The 24,931-nt window shown below is 46.6% G+C and overlaps 1 protein-coding gene across 1 annotated transcript in view; it reads left to right on the top strand.

Annotated features, from left to right (window-relative positions):
* Nucleotides 1-8,999: 8,999 nt before the first annotated feature.
* cdc37l1 (cell division cycle 37-like 1) overlaps nucleotides 9,000-24,931 on the top strand; it is a 52,644-nt gene continuing 36,712 nt past the window's right edge. Inside the window, exons 1-2 of the mRNA XM_072517102.1 lie at nucleotides 9,000-9,178; nucleotides 20,163-20,444. Of these exons, the coding sequence (XP_072373203.1) occupies nucleotides 9,056-9,178; nucleotides 20,163-20,444 (405 nt within the window). The 5' untranslated portion in view covers nucleotides 9,000-9,055. The remainder of the gene's footprint in view (nucleotides 9,179-20,162; nucleotides 20,445-24,931) is intronic.

The raw sequence follows: 24,931 nt of genomic DNA, 5'->3' as shown, positions 1-24,931 counted from the left end.
CGCCACTCTCCAGTCCTCTGGGACTATCCGCGTGGACAGCGAGGACCCAAAGATCAAAGCCAAAGGCTCTGCAATCTCATCCCTTGCCTCCCAAAGAATCCTTGGGTATATCCCATCTGGCCCAGGGGACTTGTCGACCCTCCGGTTTTTCAATATTGCTAATACATCCTTCCTCAGAACATCTACTTCCTCCAGCCTACCCGCCTGAATCACACTCTCATCCTCAAAAACATGGCCCCTCTCCTTTGTGAACACTGAAGCAAAGTATTCATTCAATGTCTCTCCTATTTCTTCTGACTCCATGCACAAGTTACCACTACTGTCCTACACCGGCCCTACCCTCACCCTGGTCATTCTTTTATTTCTCACATAAGGGTAAAAAGCCTTGGGGTTTTCCTTGATCCGACCCGCCAAGGACTTCTCATGCTCCCTCCTAGCTCTCTTAAGCCCTTTTTTCAGCTCATTCCTTGCTACCTTGTAACCATCAAGCGACCCTACTGAACCTTGTTTTCTCATCCTTACATACTCTTCCTTTTTCCTCTTGACAAGACATTCAACCTCTTTTGTGAACCATGGTTCCCTCACACAGCCATTTCCTCCCTGCCTGACAGGGACATGTCTATCAAGGACACATAGTATTTGTTCCTTGAACAAGCTCCACTTTTCATTTGTGCCTTTCCCTGACAGTTTCTGTTCCCATCTTATGCTCCCTAATTCTTGCCTAATCGCATCATAATTACCCCTCCCCAATTATAAACCTTGCCCCGCCGTATGGCCCTATCCCTCTCCATTGCAATAGTGAAAGACACCGAATTGTGGTCACTATCTCCAAAGTGCTCTCCCACAAACAAATCTAACACTTGGCCCGGTTCATTACCCAGTACCATATCCAATGTGGCCCCCCTCTTGTCGGCCTATCCACATATTGTGTCAGGAAACCCTCCTGCACACACTATACAAAAACTGCCCCATCCGAACTGTTCGACCTATAGAGGTTCCAATCAATATTTGGAAAGTTAAAGTCACCCATGACAACTACTCTGAGACCTCCACACCTATCCATAATATGTTTTGCAATTTCTTCCTCCACATCTCTATTACTATTTGGGGGCCTATAGAAAACTCCTAACAATGTGACCGCTCCTTTCCTATTTCTAACTTTGGCCCATATTACCTCAGTAGGCAGATCCCCTTCAAACTGCCTTTCTGCAGCCGTTAAACTATCCTTGATTAACAATGCTACTCCTCCACCTCTTTTACCGCTTCCCTACTCTTACTGAAACATCTGTACCCCGGAACTTCCAACAACCATTCCTGTCCCTGTTCTAATCATGTCTCCGTAATGGCCACAACATCGTAGTCCCAAGTACCAATCCACGCTCCAAGTTCACCTACCTTATTCCAGATGCTCCTGTCATTGAAGTAGACACACTTCAACCCACCTTTCTGTCTGCCGGTACACTCTGCGACCTTGATACCCTCCTCAGTACCTCACTACTCTCGACACTGGCTTCTGGACTACAGCTCGTTTTCCCAGCCCCCTGACAAATTAGTTTAAACCCCCCGAAGAGCCGTAGCAAATTTCCCTCCCAGGTGACCCTCTGGTTCAGGTGCAAACCGTCCTGTCTGTACAGGTCCCACCTTCCCCAGGATGTGCTCCAATTATCCACATAACTGAAACCCTCCCTCCTACACCATCCCTGCAGCCATGTGTTTATCTGTCCTCGCTCCCTGTTCCTCACCTCACTAGCACGTGGCACCGGCAACAAACCAGAGATGACAACATGGTTTGTCCTGCTCTCAGCTTCCACCCTAACGCCCTAAATTCCTGTTTTAAATCCCCGTCCCTTCTCTTACCTATGTCGTTGGTACCGATGTGTACCATGACTTGTGACTGTTCCCCCCCACCTTAAGGATTCTGAAAACATGGCCCAAGACGCCACGGACCCTGGCACCCAGGAGGCAACATACCATCCGTGAGTCCCTTTCGCTGCCACAGAACCGTCTATCTGTCCCTCTAACTATCGAGTCCCCAATAACTATTGCTCTCCTGCTCTCCCCCCTTCCCTTCTGAGCCACAGGGACGGACTCGGTTCTGGAGATCCATTCACCGAGGCTTACCCCTGGTAGGTCGTCCCCCTCAACAGTATCCAATACGGTATACTTGTTACTGAGGGGAACGACCACAGAGGTTCCCTGCACTGACTGTTTCCTCCCAGCCCCTCTCACCGTCACCCATCTATCTTGATTCTTCGGAGTAACTACATCCCTGAAGTTACTATCTATGACCACCTCTGCCTGCCGAATGATCCAAAGTTCATCCAGCTCCAGCTCAAGTTCCCTAACGCGGTTTCTGAGGAGCTGGAGATGGGTGCACTTCCCACAGGTGAAATCAGCAGGGACACTGACGGCGTCCCTCACCTCAAACATTCTAAGGAGGAACATTGCACTGCCTTCCCTGCCATCCCCTCTAGATAAAACAAGAAAAAGAAAGAAAGAGCTTATCTGTTATTCACTCTACCCCTTAGGTTAGAGGAGGTGGAAGGGTGGGGGACACTACAAGTGTAGTGTCTCGGGTTTAGAAACTGCCCAACTTAAATACAGGTAAAAATAAAACACTTAACCAGCAACCACTGCGCACCACATGAAAACAGCAATCAGATGTTATGGGTCTGCGCAAACAATTTAAATCTTTACTACTTACTACTTTACTACTTACCCAGCAGTCACTCTGTCCTCACTCCAACTGGATTAAGTTTTTAAAAAAATTTACTCCCCTTCTCAGCAAGCACTCACTCAGCAACAACTGTGCCCCGCACGATAACACCTCAGGGATGATAGGGGTAAATGGATTGTAATGATAGAGGTATTGCAATGATTGCAGTAGATGGTTTGCAATGATAGGGGTTAAGTGGATAACGATGGCTGGGTAAATGGATTGTAATGATGGGGTAAATTAATTACAATAATGGGGGTAAATGAATTGTAAATGAATTGTGCTACGGTGGCACAGTGGTTATTGATTGATTGATATTTATTGTCACATGTACCGAAATACAGTGAAAAGTATTTTTCTGCGGCCAATGGAATGTACACAGTACGTACATAGTAGACAAAAGAATAATCGACAGAGTACATTGACAATGATACATCAATAAATAGTAATTGGTTACAGTGAGAAACAAGAGCCAAACAAGAGCAGCATAGGGCGTCGTGAATAGTGTTCTTACAGGGAACAGATCAGTCCGAGGGGGAGTCTTTGGGGAGTCTGGCAGCTGTGGGGAACAAGCTGTTCCTATGTCTGAATCTGTGGGTTTTCAGACTTCTGTATCTTCTGCCTGATGGAAGGGTCTGGAAGAGGGCAAAACCTGGGTGTGAGAGGTCTCTGACAATGCTGTCTGCCTTTCTGAGGCAGCGGGAGGTGTAGACAGAATCAATGGGAGGGTGGCAAGTCTGTGTGATGCATTGGGCTGAGTTCACCACACTCTGCAGTTTCTTGTGATCTTGAGCCAAGCAGTTGCCATACCAAGCTGTAATGCAGCCGGATAGGATGCTCTCTATGGCACATCTGTAGAAGTTTGTGAGAGTCGATGCAGACATGCCAAATTTCTTTAGCTTCTGTAGGAAGTAGAGGCGTTGTTGGGCTTTCTTGACTGTTGCATCAATGTGAGTGGACCAGGACAGACTGTCGGTGATGGTAACCACCAGGAACTTAAAGCTATCGTCCTTCTCTACTTCGGAGCCATTGATCTAGACAGGGGTGTGTGTCGTGCTACGCTGCCTGAAGTTGATGATCAGTTCCTTGGTCTTTCCAACATTTAGAGAGAGGTTGTTTTCGGTACACCATGCAACCAAGTGATTTATCTCCCTTCTGTAGTCTGATTCATCGTTGTTTGAGATACGGCCCACCACAGCCATATCATCTGCAAACTTATAGATTTAATTGGAGTTGAATCTTACCACACAGCCATGTGTGTACAGGAAGTACAGTAGAGGACTGAGTACACATCCTTGCCGGGCCCCGGTGTTGAGGACTATTGTGGAGGAGGTGTTGTTACCCATCCCGACAGATTGCAGTCTGTTGGTGAGGAAGTCAAGGATACAGCTGCACAGGGACGGGTCAAGTCCGAGGTTGCAGAGTTTGGTTATTAGTCTTGTTGGGATAATGGTGTTGAAGGCGGACCTGTAGTCTATGAACAGCAGTCTGACGTAGGTGTCCTTGTTGTCGAGGTGTTCGAGAGTTGATTGTAGGGCCAGAGAGATAGCATCTGCTGTGGATCGGTTGCCGCGGTAGGCGAACTGCAATGGATCGAGACCATCTGGGAGGCTGGCGTTGATCCGTCTCATGACTAGCTGCTCGAAGCATTTCATGATAGCAGACGCAGGGCAACCTGTCGGTAGTCGTTGAGGCAGGTTACCTTGTTCTTCTTTGGTCCTGGTATTATGGTGGTCTTCTTGAAGCAGGTAGGGACCTTGGAGTGGAGAAGATATCTGCGAATACACTTGCCAGCTGGTCAGCACAGGCTCTGAGTGCCCATTGAGGCCTGTCGCTTTCCACGGGTTTATTTTCAAGAAGGCAGCTCTTACCTCCGAGGCTATAATAGTGGGTATGGGTGTGCCCAAGACTGTTGGGGCGTATTGGCTGACTGTTCAAAGCGGGCATAGAACTTGTTCAGTTCATCGCGTAGGGATGCTCCAGCCCCAGAGATTCCGCCTGGCCTTGCTTTGTAGCCTGTGATCTTGTGTAGGCCCTGCCATAGTCGTCTTTGGTTTGTGTCATTGGCCTGGGACTCTAGTTTCCCGTACCGGCCCCCCCGAACAGGCGCCAGAATGTGGTGACTAGGGGCTTTTCACAGTAACTTCACTGAAGCCTACTTGTGACAATAAGCGATTATTATTATTATTAGTTTGATCCGCTATTGTCTTTTGGCGTCCCTGATGGCTTTACGTACCTCGTACCTGGATTTCCTATATAGGTCAGGGTCATCAGACTTGAACGCCTCCGTCTGGGACTTCAGCAGGGAGTGAACCTTTTGGTTGGGCCAGGGTTTCCGATTGGAGAACACCCATATTGTCTTCTTTGGTACACAGTCCTCGACATGCTTGGTGATGAAGCCTGTGAAGGTGGTTGCGTACTCGTCCAGGTTGGCTGCCGCAGCCTTGAATATGGACCAGTCCACAGACTCGCGGAAAGTGTCCTCTGATGTCTCGGACCAGCACTGCACTGTGTTTTTGACTGGTTCAGCACGCTTGAGTTACTATTTGTAGGAGTACTGACTTGTGGTCGGATTTGTGATCAGGGAATGGAGCGGTAGGCACCTTTGATGCTCGTGTAGCAGTGGTCTAAGGTGTTGGCACCTCTGGTGGGGCAGGAGGGGTGTTGATGGAGTTTGGGTAGAACCTTCCTGAGGTTGGCCTGATTGAAGTCTCCAGCCACGATTGTCATGGCTTTGGGGTGATTTGTTTCTTGGTTGTTGATAGTGGAGTGCATTTCGTCAAGTGCTTTCTTCACTTCCACCTGGTGTGGGATGTAGACTGCTGTGATGAGTACACAGGTGAATGCACTTGGGAGATAGAAAGGGCGACACGTCACGGTCGCGTATTCTAGGTCTGGGAGCAGTGACACGCTCCTGCTACAGTGGTTAGCACTGCTGCCACACAGCGCCAGGGACCCTGGTTCAATTCTGACCTCGGGTGACTGTCAATGTGGAGTTTGAACTTTCTCCCCGTGCCTGCATGGGTTCCTCCTGGTGCTACAGTTTCTGCCACAGTCCAAAGATGTGCAGGTTAGGTGGATTGGCCATGCTAATTTTCCCGTTAGTGTCGAAGGATGTATAAAAGTTAGATGGGGTTGCAGGGATAGGGCGGGGAAATGGGCCTAAGTAGGGTGCTCTTTCAGAGGGTTGGTGCAGACTCGATGGGCCTTCTGCGCTGTAGAAATGTTATGGTTCTATGGAATAACAATGATAGAACAAAGAACATACAGTGCAGAAGGAGGCCATTCGGCCCATCGAGTCTGCACCGACCCACTTAAGCCCTCACTTCCCCCTATCTCCGTAACCCAATAACCCCTCCTAACCTTTTTGGTCACTAAGGGCAATTTATCATGGCCAATCCCACCTAACCCGCACGTCTTTGGACTGTGGGAGGAAACCGGAGCACCCGGAGGACACCCACACAGACACGGGGCGAACGTGCAGACTCCGCACAGACAGTGACTCAGCGGGGAATCGAACCTGGGACCCTGGGGATGTGAAGCCACAGTGCTATCCACTTGTGCTACCATGCTGCCCGTTAAATGGATTGCAGTGATATGGGTAAATGGATGAAAATGATAGGATTGGATTGGATTTGTTTATTGTCACGTGTACCGAGGTACAGTGAAAATTATTTTTCTGCGAGCAGCTCAACAGATAATTAAGTACATGCAATGAAAAGGAAATAAAATAAAATACATAATAGGGCAACACAAGGTACACAATGGAACTACATAACAACGGCATCGGGTGAAGCATACAGGGGTGTAGTGTTAATGAGGTCAGTCCATAAGAGGATCGTTTAGGAGTCTGGTAACAGTGGGGAAGAAGCTGTTTCTGAGTTTGTTTTGTGCGAGTTCTCAGACTTCTGTATCTTCGGCCCGTTGGAAGAAGTTGGAAGAGTGAGTAAGCCAGGTGGGAGGGGTCTTTGATTATGCTGCACGCTTCCCCAGGCAGCGGGAGGTTAGATGGAGTCAATGGATGGGAGGCAGGTTCGTGTGATGGACTGGGCTGTGTTCACGACTCTCTGAAGTTTCTTGTGGTCTTGGGCCAAGCAGTTGCCATACCAGGCTGTGATGCAGCCAGATAGGATGCTTTCTATGATGCATCTGTAAAGGTTGGTAAGAATTAATGTGGACATGCCGAATTTCCTTAGTTTCCTGAGGAAGTATAGACGCTGTTGTGCTTTCTTTCTCGTAGCGTCGTCGTGGGTGGACCAGCACATATTTTTGGAGACGTGTACCTCTAAGAATTTGAAACTGCTAACCGTCTCCACCTCGGCCCCGTTGATGCTGACAGGGGTGTGAACAGTAGTTTGCTTCCTGAAGTCAGTGACCAGCTCTTTAGTTTTGCTGGCATTAAGGAGAGATTGTTGTCGCTGCACCACTCCACTAGGTTCTCTATCTCCCTCCTGTATTCTGACTCGTCGTTATTCGAGATCCAGCCCACTATGGTCGTACCGTCAGCAAACTTGTAGATGGAGTTGGAACCAAATTTTGCCACGCGGCCTTGTGTGTACAGGAGGTTGAGTAGGGGGCTAAGTACGCAGCCTTGCGGGGCGCCGGTGTTGAGGACTATTGTGGAGGAGGTGTTGTTGTTTATTCTTACTGATTGTGGTCTGTGGGTCAGAAAGTCAAGGATCCAGTTGCAGAGTGAGGAGCCAAGTCCTAGGTTTTGGAGCTTTGATATGAGCTTGGCTGGCATTATGGTGTTGAAGGCGGAGCTGTAGTCAATAAATAGGAGTCTGATGCAGGGGTCCTTATTGTCGAGATGCTCTCGGGATAAGTGTAGGGCCAGGGAGATGGTGTCTGCTGTGGACCAGTTGCGGCAGTATGCGAATTGCAGTGGATTAACGCGTTCTGGGAGTATGGAGGTGATGCGCTTCATGATCAATCTCTCAAAGCACTTCATTATGACTGAAGTCAGGGCCACCGGACCGTAGTCATTGAGGCACGGTGCCTGGTTCTTCTTTGGCACCGGTATGATGGTGGTCTTCTTGAAGCAGGTTGGGACCCCGGAGCGGAGCTGTTCTGCGCAGGCTCTGAGTGCACGACCAGGGATCCCGTCCGCACACGTCGCCTTCCGAAGGTTCACTTTCAGGAAAGCCGATCTGACTTCGGAAGCTGTGACGATGGGTATGGGTGTGTTATGGGCTGCTGGGGCATTCGACAGTGGATCGTTGGTTTCCTGCTCGAATGGAGCATAGAATGCATTGAGTTCATCGGGGAGGGGTGTGCTGCTGCTGGAGATACTGCTCGGCTTCGCTTTGTAGCCCGTTATGTTGTTTCGGCATTGCCACAACCGCCGAGAGTCTTCAACGCTAGTCTGTGACTCGAGCTTGGTCTGATATTCTCTCTTGGCATCTCGGATGGCTTTGCGGAGGTCGTACCTGGATTTCTTGTATAGGTCAGGGGCGAATGGTTACCATGATGGGAGGGGTAAATGAATAACAGTGATAGGGTTAAATAAATGATGATAAGGGTAAATAGATTGTAATGATGGGAATAAATGAATAACAGTGATATGGTTAAATGGATGACAATGATGGGGTAAATAAATGACAATGATGGGGTAATTGGATGACAATGATGGGGGTAAATGAATGACAATGATGGGGGTAATTGGATGACAATGATTGGGGTGAGTGGATTTTAATGATGGCTGGTAATTGAGATGAGCGCTGATCTTGGAATTCCTATGGCATGGTAGCACAGTGGGGGTTGCACGGTAGCACAGTGGGAGTGGCACAGTAGGGGCACCATGGTAGCACAGTGGTTAGCACTGTTTCTTCACAGCACCAGGGACCCGGGTTCGATTCCCGGCTTGGGTCACTGTCTGCGCAGAGTCTGCACGTTCTCCCAGTGTTTGCGTGGGTTTGGAAGGAAGCCATTCGACCCATTGAGTCTGCACCCACCCTCTGACAGAGCACTCCCCCCCACCCCCAATAACTCCTTTAACCTAACCTACACATCTTTGGACACTATGGGGCAATTTCATCATGGCCAATCCATCTAACCAGCCCATCTTTGGACTTTAATGAATAGGGTGTTGCCCCACTTCTCTGGAGATTGCATTGTGATAATTTTCGACCAGAGGGAAACAGCAGTGGACGATGTTGACAGGCTGTGCAACTTAACCTGACTGCAGCAATCCTGAGGCTGGACCTCCAGCGGAGCTGAGAGTGAGTGAGGCAGCCGCTACGTAGGCGCGGAAGGAGGGGGTCACGTGACTGCGGCGGGCGGGGTCACGTGTTCCGGCCGTTGTGTGACGGTGAGGCTGGTGCGGCTATTCCGGGGAGGATGATGGATTATCGGCCTGGCTTCCCCGCAGCCGCCTCAGACAATGACGACGAGGAGGAGGCGGCGGACGAGGAAGAAGGACAGAGATATAAACTCTTTCCTAACATGGCGTGCCAAAGTCAGGTATGGTTCCTCAGTATGTCTGCGCTGCTGACCAGTTTGTAACTAATCATCCTGTTCACTATAACAGCAGCTGCATCATTCCCCCCACCCCCACCTCCACAGACACTTCCGAATCCTGCAGAGTTTTTGTTCCTTTGTGGGGCAGTAAAATTATCCCTGGTCAACATCCTATCCCTCCTGAATGCATCATTCCCAGTGTGATGCCAGGGTTAAAGGACATTCTGTAAAGAGGAGGGGGGGAAACCAGGTAGAAGTTGCAGTTATTGTTGCGAGCAATGACCCACCTGTCCATCTGAGGTTCTTCAGGCAGAGTTTTAGGAGCTAGGAAAAAGTTGACGATCACGGCCTCAAATGCAATGATGTTTGCACTACCCCCGGTGCCATGTGCCGGTGAGTGTGCGCGCAGTGGCCCACCCCCAGGAGAGCGTCCACCAACCTCTGCCGCTCCACCGTTGCCTCCCTATCCATATGCACCCAGTGATATCATCTCTCCTCCAATAACTACCTTCTATGCGTCCCATGATGTGGAGGGTGAGGCAGACTTGTTCTTATTGACCCTGAAAAACTCCTCAATAGCCTTAGACATTCGTCCAGAAACCCCCTTCCCCCTCCATCAGTAACCCTACATCCATGTCGAAGGCGGGCACTGAACGGGACCGGACTCCAAAACGAAGTCCACCAGATGCGGAGCATGGTCTAAAATGACAATGGTCACGTATTCCAACTTCCTCACCCAGGGGAGAAGACACCTACCCACCAGAAAGAAGTCGATCTTGGAATAAGCCATGGACTAGAGAGAAGAATGAGAATTCCTTATTCCCCAGGTGCACAAGCTGCCATGAATCTGCTCCATAGATGGCAACAGTGCCTCCGCCACCCCCAAAGGAGCCATGACTTAGGCCCACAGCGATCCAACTTTGGATCAAGTACACAGTTTAAATCACTCCCAAAAATCAGTTGGTGTGTATCCAAATCTGGAATTGAAGCCAACAGCTTTCTAATAAATGCCATATTGTCCCAATTTGGAGCATATACATTGACCAGTGCCATCAACGTGCCTGCCATGGACCCAGTAACCATCACCTATCTGCCATACGGGTCAGCCACAATATTGTCAGCTGAGAAGAACCTGTTTGTTAATCAAAATTGCAACGGTGGCGTGATGGTGCAGTGGTTGGCATTGCTGCTCGTGTTCGATCCTGGCCCCTGGTCACTGTCCATGTGGAGTTTGCACATTCTCCCCGTGTCTGTGTGGGCCTCACCCCCACAATCCAAAAGATGTGCAGGGTAGCTGGATTGGCTACATTAATTTCCAATTCCCCGTGCCCTGCCATCAATGCCCAAATGAAATACCTGGCTCACCCACCCCTTCCCCAGTCTGGTCTCATCCTTCACCCTCTAATGCGTCGCCTGCAAAAACTCTAATCAGCCCTTAGATTCTTTAGGTGAGCAAATACCGTCTATCTTTTTCCTGGGCCACAAGAAATGGCAGGAGCCTGTCTGTTCCTCCGATATTATAGTTGGAAGATGGCTCCATCCGGGTTGCCAGGACTTTTGCCAGTACTTTAACATGAGTGTTGAGGAGTGAAGTGGGCTGATAAGACCTACACTCTACTGGGCCCTTCTCTTCAAGGAGCACCGAGACTGTGGCTTGGGCAAGGGACGGGGTAGTGATTCCCTCGACAGTGAATCATTGAGCATGTCCAAAAGTAAAGGTATTAGTTGCTCTGAGAAAATTCAGGTGGGAAGTTGTCAGGACTGGGGCTTTGCCAGATTCCAGCCGACCGATACATTTCTGTATTTCTTGGCTGAAGGGGGATTTCAGTTCCTGTTTCCTGCCTTCCTCGATGTTCGGGATGTGTAAACCATCCAGAAACCACGTCATTTATAAGGAATCTGGAGGAGGCTCTGACTCCTATAGCTCATGGTAAAACGTACTGAAAGCCACATTAACCTGGAGAGGGGCTGACAGTAGGTTATCTTCTTTGCTCTGAATCTGAGGGATTTCTTGTGAGGCAGCCTGCTTCTGGAGTAGGTGCGCAAGAAGACAAACCGCCTGTTCCCCATCTTCATAGAAGGTGCCCCGAGAACATTGTAATTGATGCACTACTTTGTTCGTGGAAATCAATTCAAATTGCAGTTGCAAGTTCTTTCTATGCACCAGTAATCCCAGCATTGTGGCAAAAGAATATTGGCGGTCAACCTCCAAGACGGAGTCCACTAGCCTTTGTCATTCCACTCTTTCCTTTTTCACAATGTGAGCTTTAAATGGAATAATCCCCCCCCCCCCCCCAATGACTGCCTTTGGGGTTTCCCAAAGTGTTGAAGGACAAATTGACTCTGTTTTGCCCAAAATTTGTCATCAGACAGTAAAGTGGTGTCTAATCTCCCAAGGCATATGCTCAGGGGGGCCGAAATCAAAGCAAAATTCATCAAAATGAGGTGCAATATCTGAGATGATAATTGCTGAGTATTTGGCTGCTCTCACTGAGGGGAGGAGGAATTTGCTAACAAAAAGAAAAAGTCAATTCTGGAGTAGGTGCAGTGAACATGTGGAAAAAAAGGAAAATTCTTTACTGTTTGGATGCAGGAAAATGCCATGGGTTGACACCAATACTATCCATGAAAGAGGTCAATGCCCTGGACATCCCAGTTTGGGGTCGGGATTTGGACATTGAGCGGTCCCGTTCAGGGTCCAAGACTCTTCCCAAAATCAGCCTATGTGAATAAATCGGGAAGGACTTTCACCAGGGAGTTTATGAAGCTCGGGTCATCCCAATTGGTAGCATAGATATTCACCAAAATAACCAGAGTGTTTTCCAGTGTTGCCTTTTTTTTACCTACTGTAAATAAGGTTGCCCTTCTTTCTTTGGATATCGATATTATATTGCTCAGAGTCGCCAGGTATCAAATGATACCACCACAAGGTTCAACCGGATATCGATCAAAGAGCCAAACACCAGTTAGTTAGTTCAAGGATACTTTATTTACACACACAATTAATCATGCAACACAGACACTACTAGTTAAACTATACCTATCAACTATGACAACCTGTACTTAACTTCAGGCACCCAGCTTAGGTCAGAGGAACAGTGGCCGTTGTTCAAATCTGGGTCTATCGGGTCTGTAGAAGTAACTGCTGCTCAGCAGGTCTCATCCGTCTGGTAGCGGACGTTGAACTCGAACTTGCTTCTGGTGGTGCTGCAATTGGAAGTAGACGTTGCCGGAGCGCCAGGCCCAAGAGAGATCGAACACATGATGGTCTCTCTTATCCTTGGGGAGATTTGTGCTCTTTTGGCCAGTCCTTCGGTTTGGACCCCATTAATTGGGTAATTCTTGATTACTGGATTTGATATGAGCCAATAAAGGGGCGGGTGCCTTGATGGCCGGGCGTGTCCTAAGCGGTCATTGACCCTGTTGTTGATGCCGAAATGTGGCGCCGAAATGTCTGGGATTGTATCGGTTGCTCAAGTATCAGTCTTTCGTCTTACGGAGATGGGCCATCAAAATGCGAATCGGTTGGGGGTTTCGATGCTGTCTGGATTCTTCGCTCACAAATACACATTCGGGCTCTGAGCCTGCCTGAACCTTAGAACGTAGAACATAGAAAAATGCAGCACAGAACAGGCCCTTCGGCCCACGATGTTGTGCCGAACCTTTGTCCTAGATGAAGAACAAATTAATTACACCCCATCATTCTACCGTGATCCATGTACCTATCCAATAGCCGCTTGAAGGTCCCTAATGTTTCCGACTCAGCTACTTCCACAGGCAGTGCATCCCATGCCCCCACTACTCTCTGGGTAAAGAACCTACCTCTGACATCCCCCCCTATATCTTCCACCATTCACCTTAAATTTATGTCCCTTTGTAATGGTTTGTTCCACCCGGGGAAAAAGTCTCTGACTGTCTACTCTATCTATTCCCTTGATCATCTTATAAACCTCTATCAAGTCGCCCCTCATCCTTCTCCGTTCTAATGAGAAAAGGCCTGTGGGGAGACGGTGGCGTAGTGGTGGTGTCACTCGACTAGTAACCAGACACCCAGGGTAATGCTCTGGAGACCTGGGTTCGAATCCCACCATGGCAGAAGGTGAAATTTGAAGGGCAGCACGGTAGCCTTGTGGATAGCACAATTGCTTCACAGCTCCAGGTTCGATTCCAGCTTGGGTCACTGTCTGTGCGGAGTCTGCACATCCTCCCCGTGTGTGCGTGGGTTTCCTCCCGGGTGCTCCGGTTTCCTCCCACAGTCCAAAGATGTGCAGGTTAGGTGGATTGGCCATGATAAATTGCCCTTAGTGTCCAAAATTGCCCTTAGTGTTGGGTGGGGTTACTGGGTTATGGGGATAGGGTGGCAGTGTTGGCCTTGGGTAGGGTGCTCTTTCCAAGAGCCGGTGCAGACTCGATGGGCCGAATGGCCTCCTTCTGCACTGTAAATTCTATGATAATCTATGATTAATGCAAGAAAGTGTTACAAATGAGGTTGATGAGCTGCAGCTATAAGTTACCACGGGGGCTTTTCACAGTAACGTCACTGCAATGTAAGCCTACTTGTGACAATTAAGATTATTATTATGGAGTTATGAAAAGGAGTGGCTATAACAGAAACATGGTCTGGACAAGTGCTAAATATTCTTGATTAAAATGTATTTTTGAGTGATAAGGGAGGGATAAAAAGTTGGGGGTGGGTAATGTCACTGCTATTATAATATTACAGTCCTACAGAGAAATTAGATATTCATATTCAAAGACTGTATCTGGGATAGCTCTTGAGTAGGAAGGCAAATGGCCTGTCAGCCTTTATTACAAAGGCATTGGAATATGAGCAAAGGCATCTTAATGTAGTGTTTAATGCGACCACACATGGAGTGTACGGTTTTAGTGTACAGTGTACAGTTTTAGTTTCCTTACCAAGGAAAGGATATACTTTCCCTCAAGGGACTGTAATGAAGGTTCACTGGACTGATTTCCAGAATGAGAAGATTGTTTTATGAGGAAACATTGAGCAGACGAGGAATGATTTGACAAGGACTTGTGTGAGCTGAGTTTAAAAATTCCGGCTTCAAGCCCCACTACAGTGTTCGGGGAGTGCTGCACTTTTGGCTGTCCCATCTTTCAATGAGTTAAACTGTGGCCCCATTTGCCCCATCAGGTGGATATGAAAGATTCCATGGCATTATTCTGAGGAAGAACAAAGAAGATATGCCCAGTCTCCTGGCCATATTTTCCCTCTAACGTCATATAAAGCATGTTTTGCAGTCATTTTCACAATGCTGTTGGTGGGAGCTTGCTGCGTGTAAATTGGCTGCAGTGTTTCCTACATTAAAACAGCGACAGCATTTCAAAAATACTTAATTGAGCAGTGCAGTTCTTTGAGATGTTTGTTGGTTATGAGAAGCTCTATATAAATTCCCTAAAAGTGATCTATTTGATAACCTACAAACACCTACTGGATTTGATTGGTTAGATAGCGGGAAGCCATTTCCCCTGACTGGGGAATTACAGAATAATACAGTGCTGAAGCGGCCCTTCGGTCCATCGAGTCTGCACCAACGTACGAAAAACACCTGACCTGCCCACCTAATTCCACTTGCCATCCCTTGGCCCATAGCCTTGAATGTTATGACGTGCCAAGTGCTCATCCAGGTACGTTGTAAAGGATTTGAGGCAACCCACCTCTACCACCCTACTAGGCAGTGCGTTTCAGACCGCCACCACCCGCTGTGTAAAAAGGTTTTTCCTCATTCTCCCCAAAACCTCCTGCCCCTCACCTTGAATCTGTGACCCCTCATAATTGACCCTTCAACTAAGGGGAACAGCTGCTCCCTATCCACCCTGTCCATACCTCTCATACTCTTGTACACCTGGATCCGGTCGCCCCTCAGTCTTCTCTGCTCCAGCGAAAACAACCCAAGCCTATCCAACCTCTCTTCATAACTTAAATGTTCCATCCCAGGCAGCATCCTGGTAAGTCGCCTCTGCACCCCCTCCAATGCGATCACATCATTGCTATAATGTGGTGACCAGAATTGCACACACTGCTTCAGCTGTGGCCTCACCAAGTTCTATACAACTCCAACATGACATCCTGCTTTTGTAATGGATACCTCGATTGATAAAGGCAAGTGCCCCGTATGCCTTTTTCACTCTCCTATTAACCTGCCCTTCTGTCTCCAGAGGATTATGGACAAACACGCCAAGATCCCATTGTTCCTCAGAACTTCCCAGTGTCAGACCATTGAGTCTGGAAGGAGAATCTGGGATCTCGATTAGTGGTGCCATTTAGGACTGAGTTGAGATATTTCTTAACTTTGGTTTAGGATTTTTGCAGTTTTTTAAAATCCCCACAGAGGTGTGGATGCTCAGTCGTTGAATCTATTCCGGACACAGATGAATAATTTTTGGACATTAAGGGAATCTGGCACTGCTGGGTGGGAAGGTGGGGTTGAGTTTGATGATCAGCCATGATCATCTTCACTAATGGAACAGGCCAGAGGGTCTGCTCCTTCTTCTATTTCTCATAACATATAACTGGAATGATTGATGAAGGTCAGTGCCATAGATGTATAGATGGATTTTCAAAAGGCAAACGTATTCAGAAAATTATAGGAAATGGTATTAAAGGACTGGTAATACCATGTGTGACACAGTGGTTACCACTGCTGCCTCACAGTGCGAGAGACCAAGGTTTGATTCCGACCTCTGGTAACTGTCTGTGTGGAGTTTGCACATTCTCCCCTTGTCAGCGTGGGTTTCCTCCGGGTGCTTCGGTTTCCTCCCACAGTCCAAAGATGTATAGGATAGGTTGCGGGGGGCAGTAGAGGAGTGGGCCTATGTAGAGTGTTATTTCGGAGGGTCAATGCAACTCGATGGACCGAATGGCCTCCTTCTGCACTGTAGAGATTCTATGGGTATGATATTATCTAACCGGGTAATAGATGGAGAATAATGATGAACGGATGCTTTTCTGAGCGGGTAGAAGTGTACAGTGTGTTCTCCTAGTATTGGAACCATTTCTTTTCTCATAAAAATGTGCATGATCATTCAGGTTCAGGTCAATGTAATAAACAGTGAGAAGGATAGTACCAGTTAGGAGGATATACACAGGCTGGAGCAATAGGCAGACCTTTTTAAAAAAAAATTAAAAAAATTTTTTTTAGGTATCAATTCTTTTACCAATTAAGGGCAATTTAGCATGGCCAATCTACCTAACCTGCACATCTTTTGGGTTGTGGTGGTGATACCCACGCAGACACGGGGAGAATGTGCAAACTCTACACGGACAGTGACCCATGGCTGGGTTTTGAACCCGGGTCCTCAGTGCCGCAGTCTCAGTGCTAACCACTGGGCCACATGCCGCCCCACAATAGGCAGACCTATGATAACTGCAGTTTAATGCAGAAAGAATGATGAACTTTTGGGAAAACAATACGGAGATGAATTATAATTGAGTGGGTAACTCAGTAGCAGGCGGAGTGAACTGTGGGGAAGTGAGAGGTTAATTGTTTCAATGGTAGGAATAGAACAGAATATGTTTTTAAAAGGCATGATTGTTACAAACGTTGATGCGTGTACTCTTAGAAGGAACACTATGTTGGGAGGCAGGCACAACTAGTGAAGAGGGGGAATTTAGTAGAATGTGTACCTCTGCCATGCTATGTTAACTCAACGTTATTACAATTGTAAGCAAAATACTGTGGATACTGGAATCCTAAACAAGGACAGAGGATGCTGGAAAACCCAGCAGGTCTGCCAGCTTCAGAAACACTATTGTTTTTCTCCCGATAGAAGCTGGCACGCTTGCAGCATCCTCTGTTCTTATTACAATTATGTAGCTCTTCCTTCAAGCTTGTTCCTGCCTGATGGTGCTCTGTAACTGCAAAACTGAAAAAAGCAATCTTTTTATGAAGTGTTTCCATCTCACCGAGGAGACTTCAGGCACACCCACTTCCAACAATCTGCTTTGAAAACTCTGTTCACATTTTGGCAGCTGTGACAAATTCCACCACAGCAGCTGAAGCAATCCCACATTCCAAAATAATCCACAATATTTTAATTCAAACAACCCATGACATTCTTAAATAAGAAGTCAGTTCACCCTATCTCCCAACGTTAATGAATTCTTAAAAAAACAATTCTACAGCTCAGATCTGGAACTTGCACAAAAATGAATCATTCTTTCTTATTATTTCACTGGATGTGGCTATCGGTGAACAGGCCAGCATTTTTATTATCCATCATTAATTGCCCTTGAGAAGGTGGTGATGAGCTGCCTTCTTGAACCACTGCAGTCTATCAGGTGTAGGTATACCCACAGTGCAGTTGGGGAATCCCAGGGTTTTGACCCAGCAACAGTGAAGGAACTGCAAGAGTTCCAGGCCAGGATGGTGCGTGGCTTGAAGGGGTACATGTAGGTGGTGGTGTTCGCATACGTCTGCTACCTATGTCCTTCTAGGTGGTACAGTTCACGAGTCTGGAAGGTGCTGCCAAAGGAGCCTTGGTGAGTTGTTGCAGTACATCTTGTAGATGGTACACACGGCTGCCACTGTGCATTGGTGGTGGAGTGACAGAATGTTGAAGGTGGTGGATGGGATTCCAATCAAGTGGGTTGCTTTGTTGTGGATAGTGTCGAGCTTCAGTGTGGTTGGAACTGCACTCATCCAGGCAAGTGGAGAGTATTCCATCACACCCGCGACTTATGTCCTGTAGATGGTGGACAGGCTGTAGGAAGTTGGGAGGTAAAAATGGACAATGGTTTTATTGTCACTCATTTCTGAAATTAAGCGGCATGGTGGTGCAGTGGTTAGCACTGCTGCCTCATGGCGCTGTGGACCCGGGTTCGATCCCAACTCCGGGTCACTGTCCGTGTGGAGTTTGCACATTCCCCCCCTGTCGCGTGGGTCTCATCCCCACAACCCAATGATGTGCAGGGTACATGGATTGGCCACACTAAATTGCCCCTTCATTGGGGGAAAAAAATTGGGTACTTTAAATTAAAAAAAAAAAAACTTGCACTGAGACTAGCTTTTTTTAATTCCAGGTTTATTAACGGAATTTAAATTCCTTACAGCTGCCGAGATGGGATTCAAACCTATGTCCCTAGAACAATAGCCTCGACTTCTGGATTGCTTGCGTGCTTCATTTGCACTGACATTATTGACCTCTTTGGTTACGAAAATGATGGACATTTAAGTGTTTTTACCAATTCATTGCCTTTCATTACAAAGCAGCTGAAAATCTGCAAATGCCTCTTAATTTGGAGCAAGGCAGAGCAGTGAATCAAATTTTGAAAAGTTGACTTCTGTTCCATTTGGTACAAAATTCAGTGTGTGACATGTCGGCTGTAACTCCTGCGGAATCGCATCTCGTGACATGCTCGGGTATTGTGATGAACAAAGTCCCCTGTTGGAGATTGTGTGCATGTTATCTTTTCCGCGGATATAATGGTGAGGGAATGTCATCTTTTATTATAATGGCACACCTTGCTAAGCTGGGAGCACTACCCTTTTGGAGAAGACCGAAAATATGAGGACTTCAGTCCTTTGTGACAACTGTTGCTTTGATTAGCACAGCTCTCCTAGACAGCTGAAAAGTTAATGGAAGAGTTGAATCTTCATTCTCTGCCATTAGATATGAGAGGTGAGACCTGACCTTTTAGGGGTTAAATTTGGCGTGTTTTCCCACGATAATAGAACATCGACATGTGATCTGATCCAGGTGTTTGAAATGTTAAAAAGATTCCCTGCAGTCAATATGGAAAAGCTAGTTTCTCTGGGCGAATCCAGAACTCGGGGAAAAAGTCTTTCAAACTGAAATTAGGCCATTCAGCGGCAAACAGGAAGGATGTTTTCACACTGTGCCAGAAATCCTGAGTCTCTTCCTCGCCCTCCACTGCGTCAATTCCCAAAAGGTTGTGGACGCTGGAACAATTTTGATTGTTCAGTGCTCTGACTGACAGTTGAGAGTTGGATAAGAGTATTAAGGGAGAGGGAGTATAGATGCTGGTTGGTCATGATCAAAATGAAGGCAGAACAGGCTTGAAGAGCTGAATGGCGTTCACTTGTTCCTAACTGTGGGGGCATGTGACTGTACAGAGACTGAACCCTGTAACTATAGAAGTACAATTGCCTCCAGTTCCAGGCTCCTTGGTGTTAAACACAATTAGCCCAATATAAGAGTTGGATTGTTAACCTCAGCACGGTAGCACAGTGGTCAGCACAGTTGCTTCACAGCTCCAGGATCCCAGGTTCGATTCCCGGCTTGGATAACTGTCTGCGGAGTCTGTACGTTCTCCCGGGTTTCCTCTGGGTGCTCCAGTTTCCTCCCACAGTCCAAAGATTTGCAGGTTAGGTGGATTGGCTATGAAAGTGTCCAAAAACGTTGAGTGGGGTGACTGGGTTATGGGATCACGGGGATAGGGTGGAGGCATGGACTTAAGTAGGGTGCTCGTTCCAAGGGCCGGTGCAGACTCGATGGGCCGAGTGGCTTCCTTCTGCACTGTAAATTCTCTGATTCTTCTCGGGACACCGACAGAAAGTGGGAACAGAGAAGGAAGCTGATACTTTTCAGTACTGGTGAAGTGCCTCCTGGACAGATTGGTAAAAATAGGCAATAGGGTGGCCATGAAAGAACTCGTGGCATTATTTGAAGAACAACAGGGAGGTTATCACCAGAGTTTAGATAAAATCTATTCCTTTGCCAACATCTGGAGTAGATTATGTGGTTATTATCGTATTGCTGTTTGTGGCATCTGGTGTGCAAATTTTCTGCTGTGTTTCCCACATTACAACAAGTGACTGCACTTCAGAGGTACTTCGTTATCTGTGGTGCACTCTGGGACACCCTTAGGTTGTTTTCTTTATTTCAAAGAGCTGACACCAGCACGGTGGTCAAAACGATCATCATCTGTGCTGTAGAATTGTACGGTTCTGTATTATTGTATTTTGATGCTTGTTAATCTGTGATGCCCACTAAATCCTAGGTGCACATGGGTGGAGTGGAGAGCGTTTGTCACAAGCAGCAGGAGTTGGTGAAGAGGACAATGGAATGTAGGTGGAGGCTCGCGGAAGCCCAGCAGAGACTTTGCGATTTGGAACTGCACAATTCTGAGTCTTTGGAACAAGAACGGGCCAAAGCACAGACTGAATTCTGGGAGCTGAAACAGAAAGAAGACGAGTGGAGGCAAAAGGAGGAAGAGCTGATCTGGAATGAGCGACTAAGTTCATGGAACATTGACACAGACAGTAAGGAAGGGTTTAATAAGGTACAGTATATGTTTCTGGCGTTAATCACGGGGGGGGCATGATGGCACAATAGTTATGTCAATAGACTAAGAATCTAGAGAAGTGTAATTCAAATCCCAGTACATGGCAGTTTGAGAATAAAAAGTGCTGGAAAAACTTAGCAGGCCTGGCAGCAACTGTGGAGGGTGTACATTGTGACTCTGTTTTGGGTTCACTTTCGTGATGGGAATACTTCTGACGAGAGTATATGTCGTTTTATACCTAAAAGCTTGGCTGAGAATCCAGTCCAATGCTGAGAGAATGCTGCACTATCAGAGGCATCATCTTTTAGATTTTGGAACTGAGATCCTGTTTCGTGTAAAGATGCAACTGCTCAATTTCAAAGAAGAGCAGGGAGATTCTTCTTGGTGTCTTGGCCAACATTTATCCCTCACCCAACGTCACTAAAACAGCTAGGATTTTGTGATAGAAATAAGGAGTCCTTGGTAGATTAAATTGGGCATCAATTTCTGGTGTCCCCAGTGAAACAGGAAAACCAGTGTGTTGCTGTCTGATTTGTCCTGCTCCTCCACCAGCTTCACTACAACAGTATCTCCGAGGCCAGGCATTGAAATACATGAAGGGTGTGAAGTTGCGATACTTTCCCACTAAAAGGACAAATCAAGTTGCGGCTCATCAATCCTGCTGACACTGAAAATTTACTTTTAGTAATATGGAATCTCATTCATCCTTCAGATATTAGCATTTTAAAATGTCCTCCCATTTTTACTTTGTCTCCTTTATCCATTTTTTTATCCAGTCGTTTTTAAAAAGTTTACTTTCTTTAAACAACTTGCATTTATATAGTGCCTTTCTGATAATACATCCCAAAGTGTTTCACTGGGGCATTGTGAAACAAAATAAGACAATGCGCCCATACATTAGGTCAGATGATCAAAAGCCATGTCCAAGAGGGAAGTTTGAAAGCGTGTCTTAAAGGAGGAAACCAAGGTAAAGAGGTGTAGGGGGGGAACTTCAGAACCTGGGGCCTGGACAAGTGAAGGCATGGACACCAATTGGAGATACTCGTCAGAATTAGATGAACGCAGGGTAGCACGGTGGCGCAGTGGGTTAGCCCTGTTGCCTCACTGCACTGAGGTCCCAAGTTCGATCCCGGCTCTGGGTCACTGTCCGTGTGGAGTTTGCACATTCTCCCCATGTTTGCGTGGGTTTTGTCCCACAACCCAAAGATGTGCAGGATAGGTGGATTGGCCACGCTAAATTGCCCCTTAATTGGAAAAAATGAATTGGGTACTCTAAATTTATAAAAAAGAAGAAAGAATTAGATGAACGCAGACAACTTAAAGAATTATGGGATTAGAGGAGATTAGAGAGAGAAGACCATGGAGGGCTTTGAAAACAAGGATGAGAACTTTAAAATCAGAGTTTTGCTTGACTGGGAGCAAATGTAGGTCAGGAGATAGCAGAGATTTGGATGAACTCAAGTTTATGGAGGGTAGAATGTGAGAGACCAGCCAGCAGCGCATTAGAATAATCAAGTGGCAATAAAGGCAGGAATGAGGGTTTCAGCAGAAAATTAGCTGAGGCTGGGGAAAAGCCGGATGATGTTGTAGAGGTGGAAATAGACTGTGTTGGTGATGGCACAAATAATTGGTTGGATGCTCATTTTGGGACCCAATATGACCCCACGATTGTGAACACACTCGTCTCTGACTATTGCTAGAGACAGGGATATATTCTGTAGTGAGAGACCAGAGTTTGAAGTGGGGACCAAAAGGAATGACTTGAGCCTTCCCAATATCGGAGGAGATTTCTGCTCATCCAATACTGGATGTCAGGTAAACAATCTGATAATTCATCAACAGTGGAAGAGTCGAGAAAGGTGGTGGTGAGGTAGAGCTCTGTGCCGTCAGCGTATCTATAAAAGCTGCTGTTCTTGAATGATGTCACTGAGAAGTAGCCTCTGGACAAGTTAAAGGAGCTATCCTTGCAGGACACCAGAGGTACCTGCATAGGAGCAGCAAGAGATGCCATCGCAAATGATTCTCTGGATGTAATTCGGTAAATAAGAATGGAACCAGGTGAGAGCAATCCCACCCAGCTGTACGATAGTGAAGAGCCAAGGATAGTGTGGTCAATTGTGTCAAAGATTGCACACAGATCAAGAAAGATGAGAAGCAGTGGCCGCGTGGCGTAATGGATAAGAAAGACGGGGGATAATTTGCCTTTGTCGCAGTCACATGGGACGCCATTAATGACTTTGATTTTGCATTAAATTAAATATTCTGATTTGCATCTTGTGGGTTTAGATTCTGCCTGTCTAAATAAAGAATGTTTTGATCAGATTGCTTGAAGGGAATCACTGCTGTTTGCACTGTTCATACAGGCCCCAGAGGGCGCCACATGCTTTGATTTTGATATGAGTTGGGTTTTTGCCCAATTAACATCGAAAATGAGCAAAATGCTGCAGATGTTGGAAATTGGAAATAAAACAGAAAATACAGAACATACTCAGATCTGGCAGCATCCGTGGAGTGAGAAACAGAGTTATCATTTCTAGGCAAGGGCTTTATTACAGAACTGAAGTCCTTAAGAACAGTCCTTGGCTCAATGTTAACTCTGCAACCACATATTTTAGATGTTAAGCATTGTAAATGTCTTTGGGCTGTCAGTGCTCAAGTCAGTTCATTAAACAGTTCAAATTCCCCTCCAGAACTGGGCCAGATGGGTAAATTCTGACCAGTCACTAGGCGTGTTCCCCAAACCAAGTTTCCATCTGGCTTCCTATGCGCATGAACTCTGATGCGACTTTCCTTGCTATGCCTCCACTTCGGCTATTAGCATAGTCTGCTGACATTATACATCTAAATTGCTCATGATACACTGTCACTCTTTGCACCACCAGATCCTTGTTATTTGTCATTCACCACACACCTTTCTTACTAAATCTCATTGCTCCCATTTTCCTTTTGTCTTTATGCTAAACATAGACATCCACAAACTTCAGCTTGCGCCTGTCATCCACCCCCCCTTTTCTTTTATCCTTTTGGGGGGGGGGGTGCAGATTGGTTTGGGGGGAGAGGGTGTAAACTACATCCAGGGCACTCGATTAAGAAATTCCCAATTCCTCAGTTGTGTTCCTAGATTCACATTTCGCACTGCTTTGCCTCATTACCTGCAGTGTCTTTGCCCCCTGTAATCTAGCTTTGCCTCCACTTCTGATGCTTTCATCCATAGTTTAAAAAAAATTATTTGTTCATAGGATGTGGGCATCACTAGGAAGGCCAGCATTTAATACCCATCCCTAGTTGGCATAAAGGTAGTATGTGTAATTTTGTTTCTCCCGTTATGAAGACACACAAAATATTTACCTAATGAACGTAGGAATTAGGAGCAGAAGTAGGCAATTCAGTCCTTTGAGACTGCTTCACCATTCAATCAGATCATGTCTGATCTCTTCCTGGTCTTAAACCCACTTCCCTGCCTCTTCCCCATATCTCTTTGACATGTTTTTTTAAATCAGAAATATATCTCATCTCCTTCTTCAAACCGCTTAATGACTCCGATTCCACCGCACTATGGGGCAGCGAGTTCCACAAATTCACCATCCTCTGCGAGAAGAAGTTCCTCCTCACCTCAGTTTTAAATCTACCGCTTCTCAATCTATATCCGTGGCCCTTCGTTCGAGATTGCACCAGAAATGGTAACATTTGGTCTGTATTTACTTTATCAATCCCTCTTGGTATTTTATATACCTCGATCAGATTCCCTCTCATCCTTCTAAACTTCAGCGAGTATAAGCCCAAACTGTTAAATCTCTCCTCACACGTCAACCCTTTCATCCCCGGAATCAATCTGGTGAACCTCCAATGCCATCACATACTTACTCAAATGAGATCAAAACTGGACACAACACTCCAGATGTGGAATCACCAACACCCTACACAATTACAACAATACCCCTCTACTTTTATCCTCCAGTCCTTTTGCAATAAACACTAAAATTCTATTTGCCTTTTTTATTGCATGCTGTACCTGCGTACTGACGCTCTGCGATTCATGAACAAAGACGCCCAGACACATTTTGAACTTGCTTTCCATTTAGATAATTTACCTTTCTATTTTTTTTTCAGCCAAAATGGATAAAATGGATTTGTTCAATGTCTCAGCTTGTTCCTCATTCACCGTTATCATTTTTTCTGTCACTGCTGATGAGGGGACTATTGCTTATTTTAGCTACTATCCTTCCTTTTCTATACACTTGCAAAAGTTCTAATTGCCATTGTTTTCCTGGCTAGCTACTCGCTCTATTTTCCCTTTTGATCAATGTTTTGATTGCCCTTTTGCTCTCAAGCTCTCTTGATCTTCATGATGTGGAGATGCCGGTGTTGGACTGGGGTGAGCACAGTACGAAGTCTTACAACACCAGGTTAAAGTCCAACAGGTTTGTTTCGATGTCACTAGCTTTCGGAGCGCTGCTCCTTCCTCAGGTGAATCCTCTTGATCC

The sequence above is a fragment of the Scyliorhinus torazame genome, chromosome 9 (genome assembly GCF_047496885.1).
Source record: "Scyliorhinus torazame isolate Kashiwa2021f chromosome 9, sScyTor2.1, whole genome shotgun sequence".
Lineage (NCBI taxonomy): Eukaryota > Metazoa > Chordata > Chondrichthyes > Carcharhiniformes > Scyliorhinidae > Scyliorhinus > Scyliorhinus torazame.
This window is presented reverse-complemented; position numbering and strand designations above follow the sequence as displayed.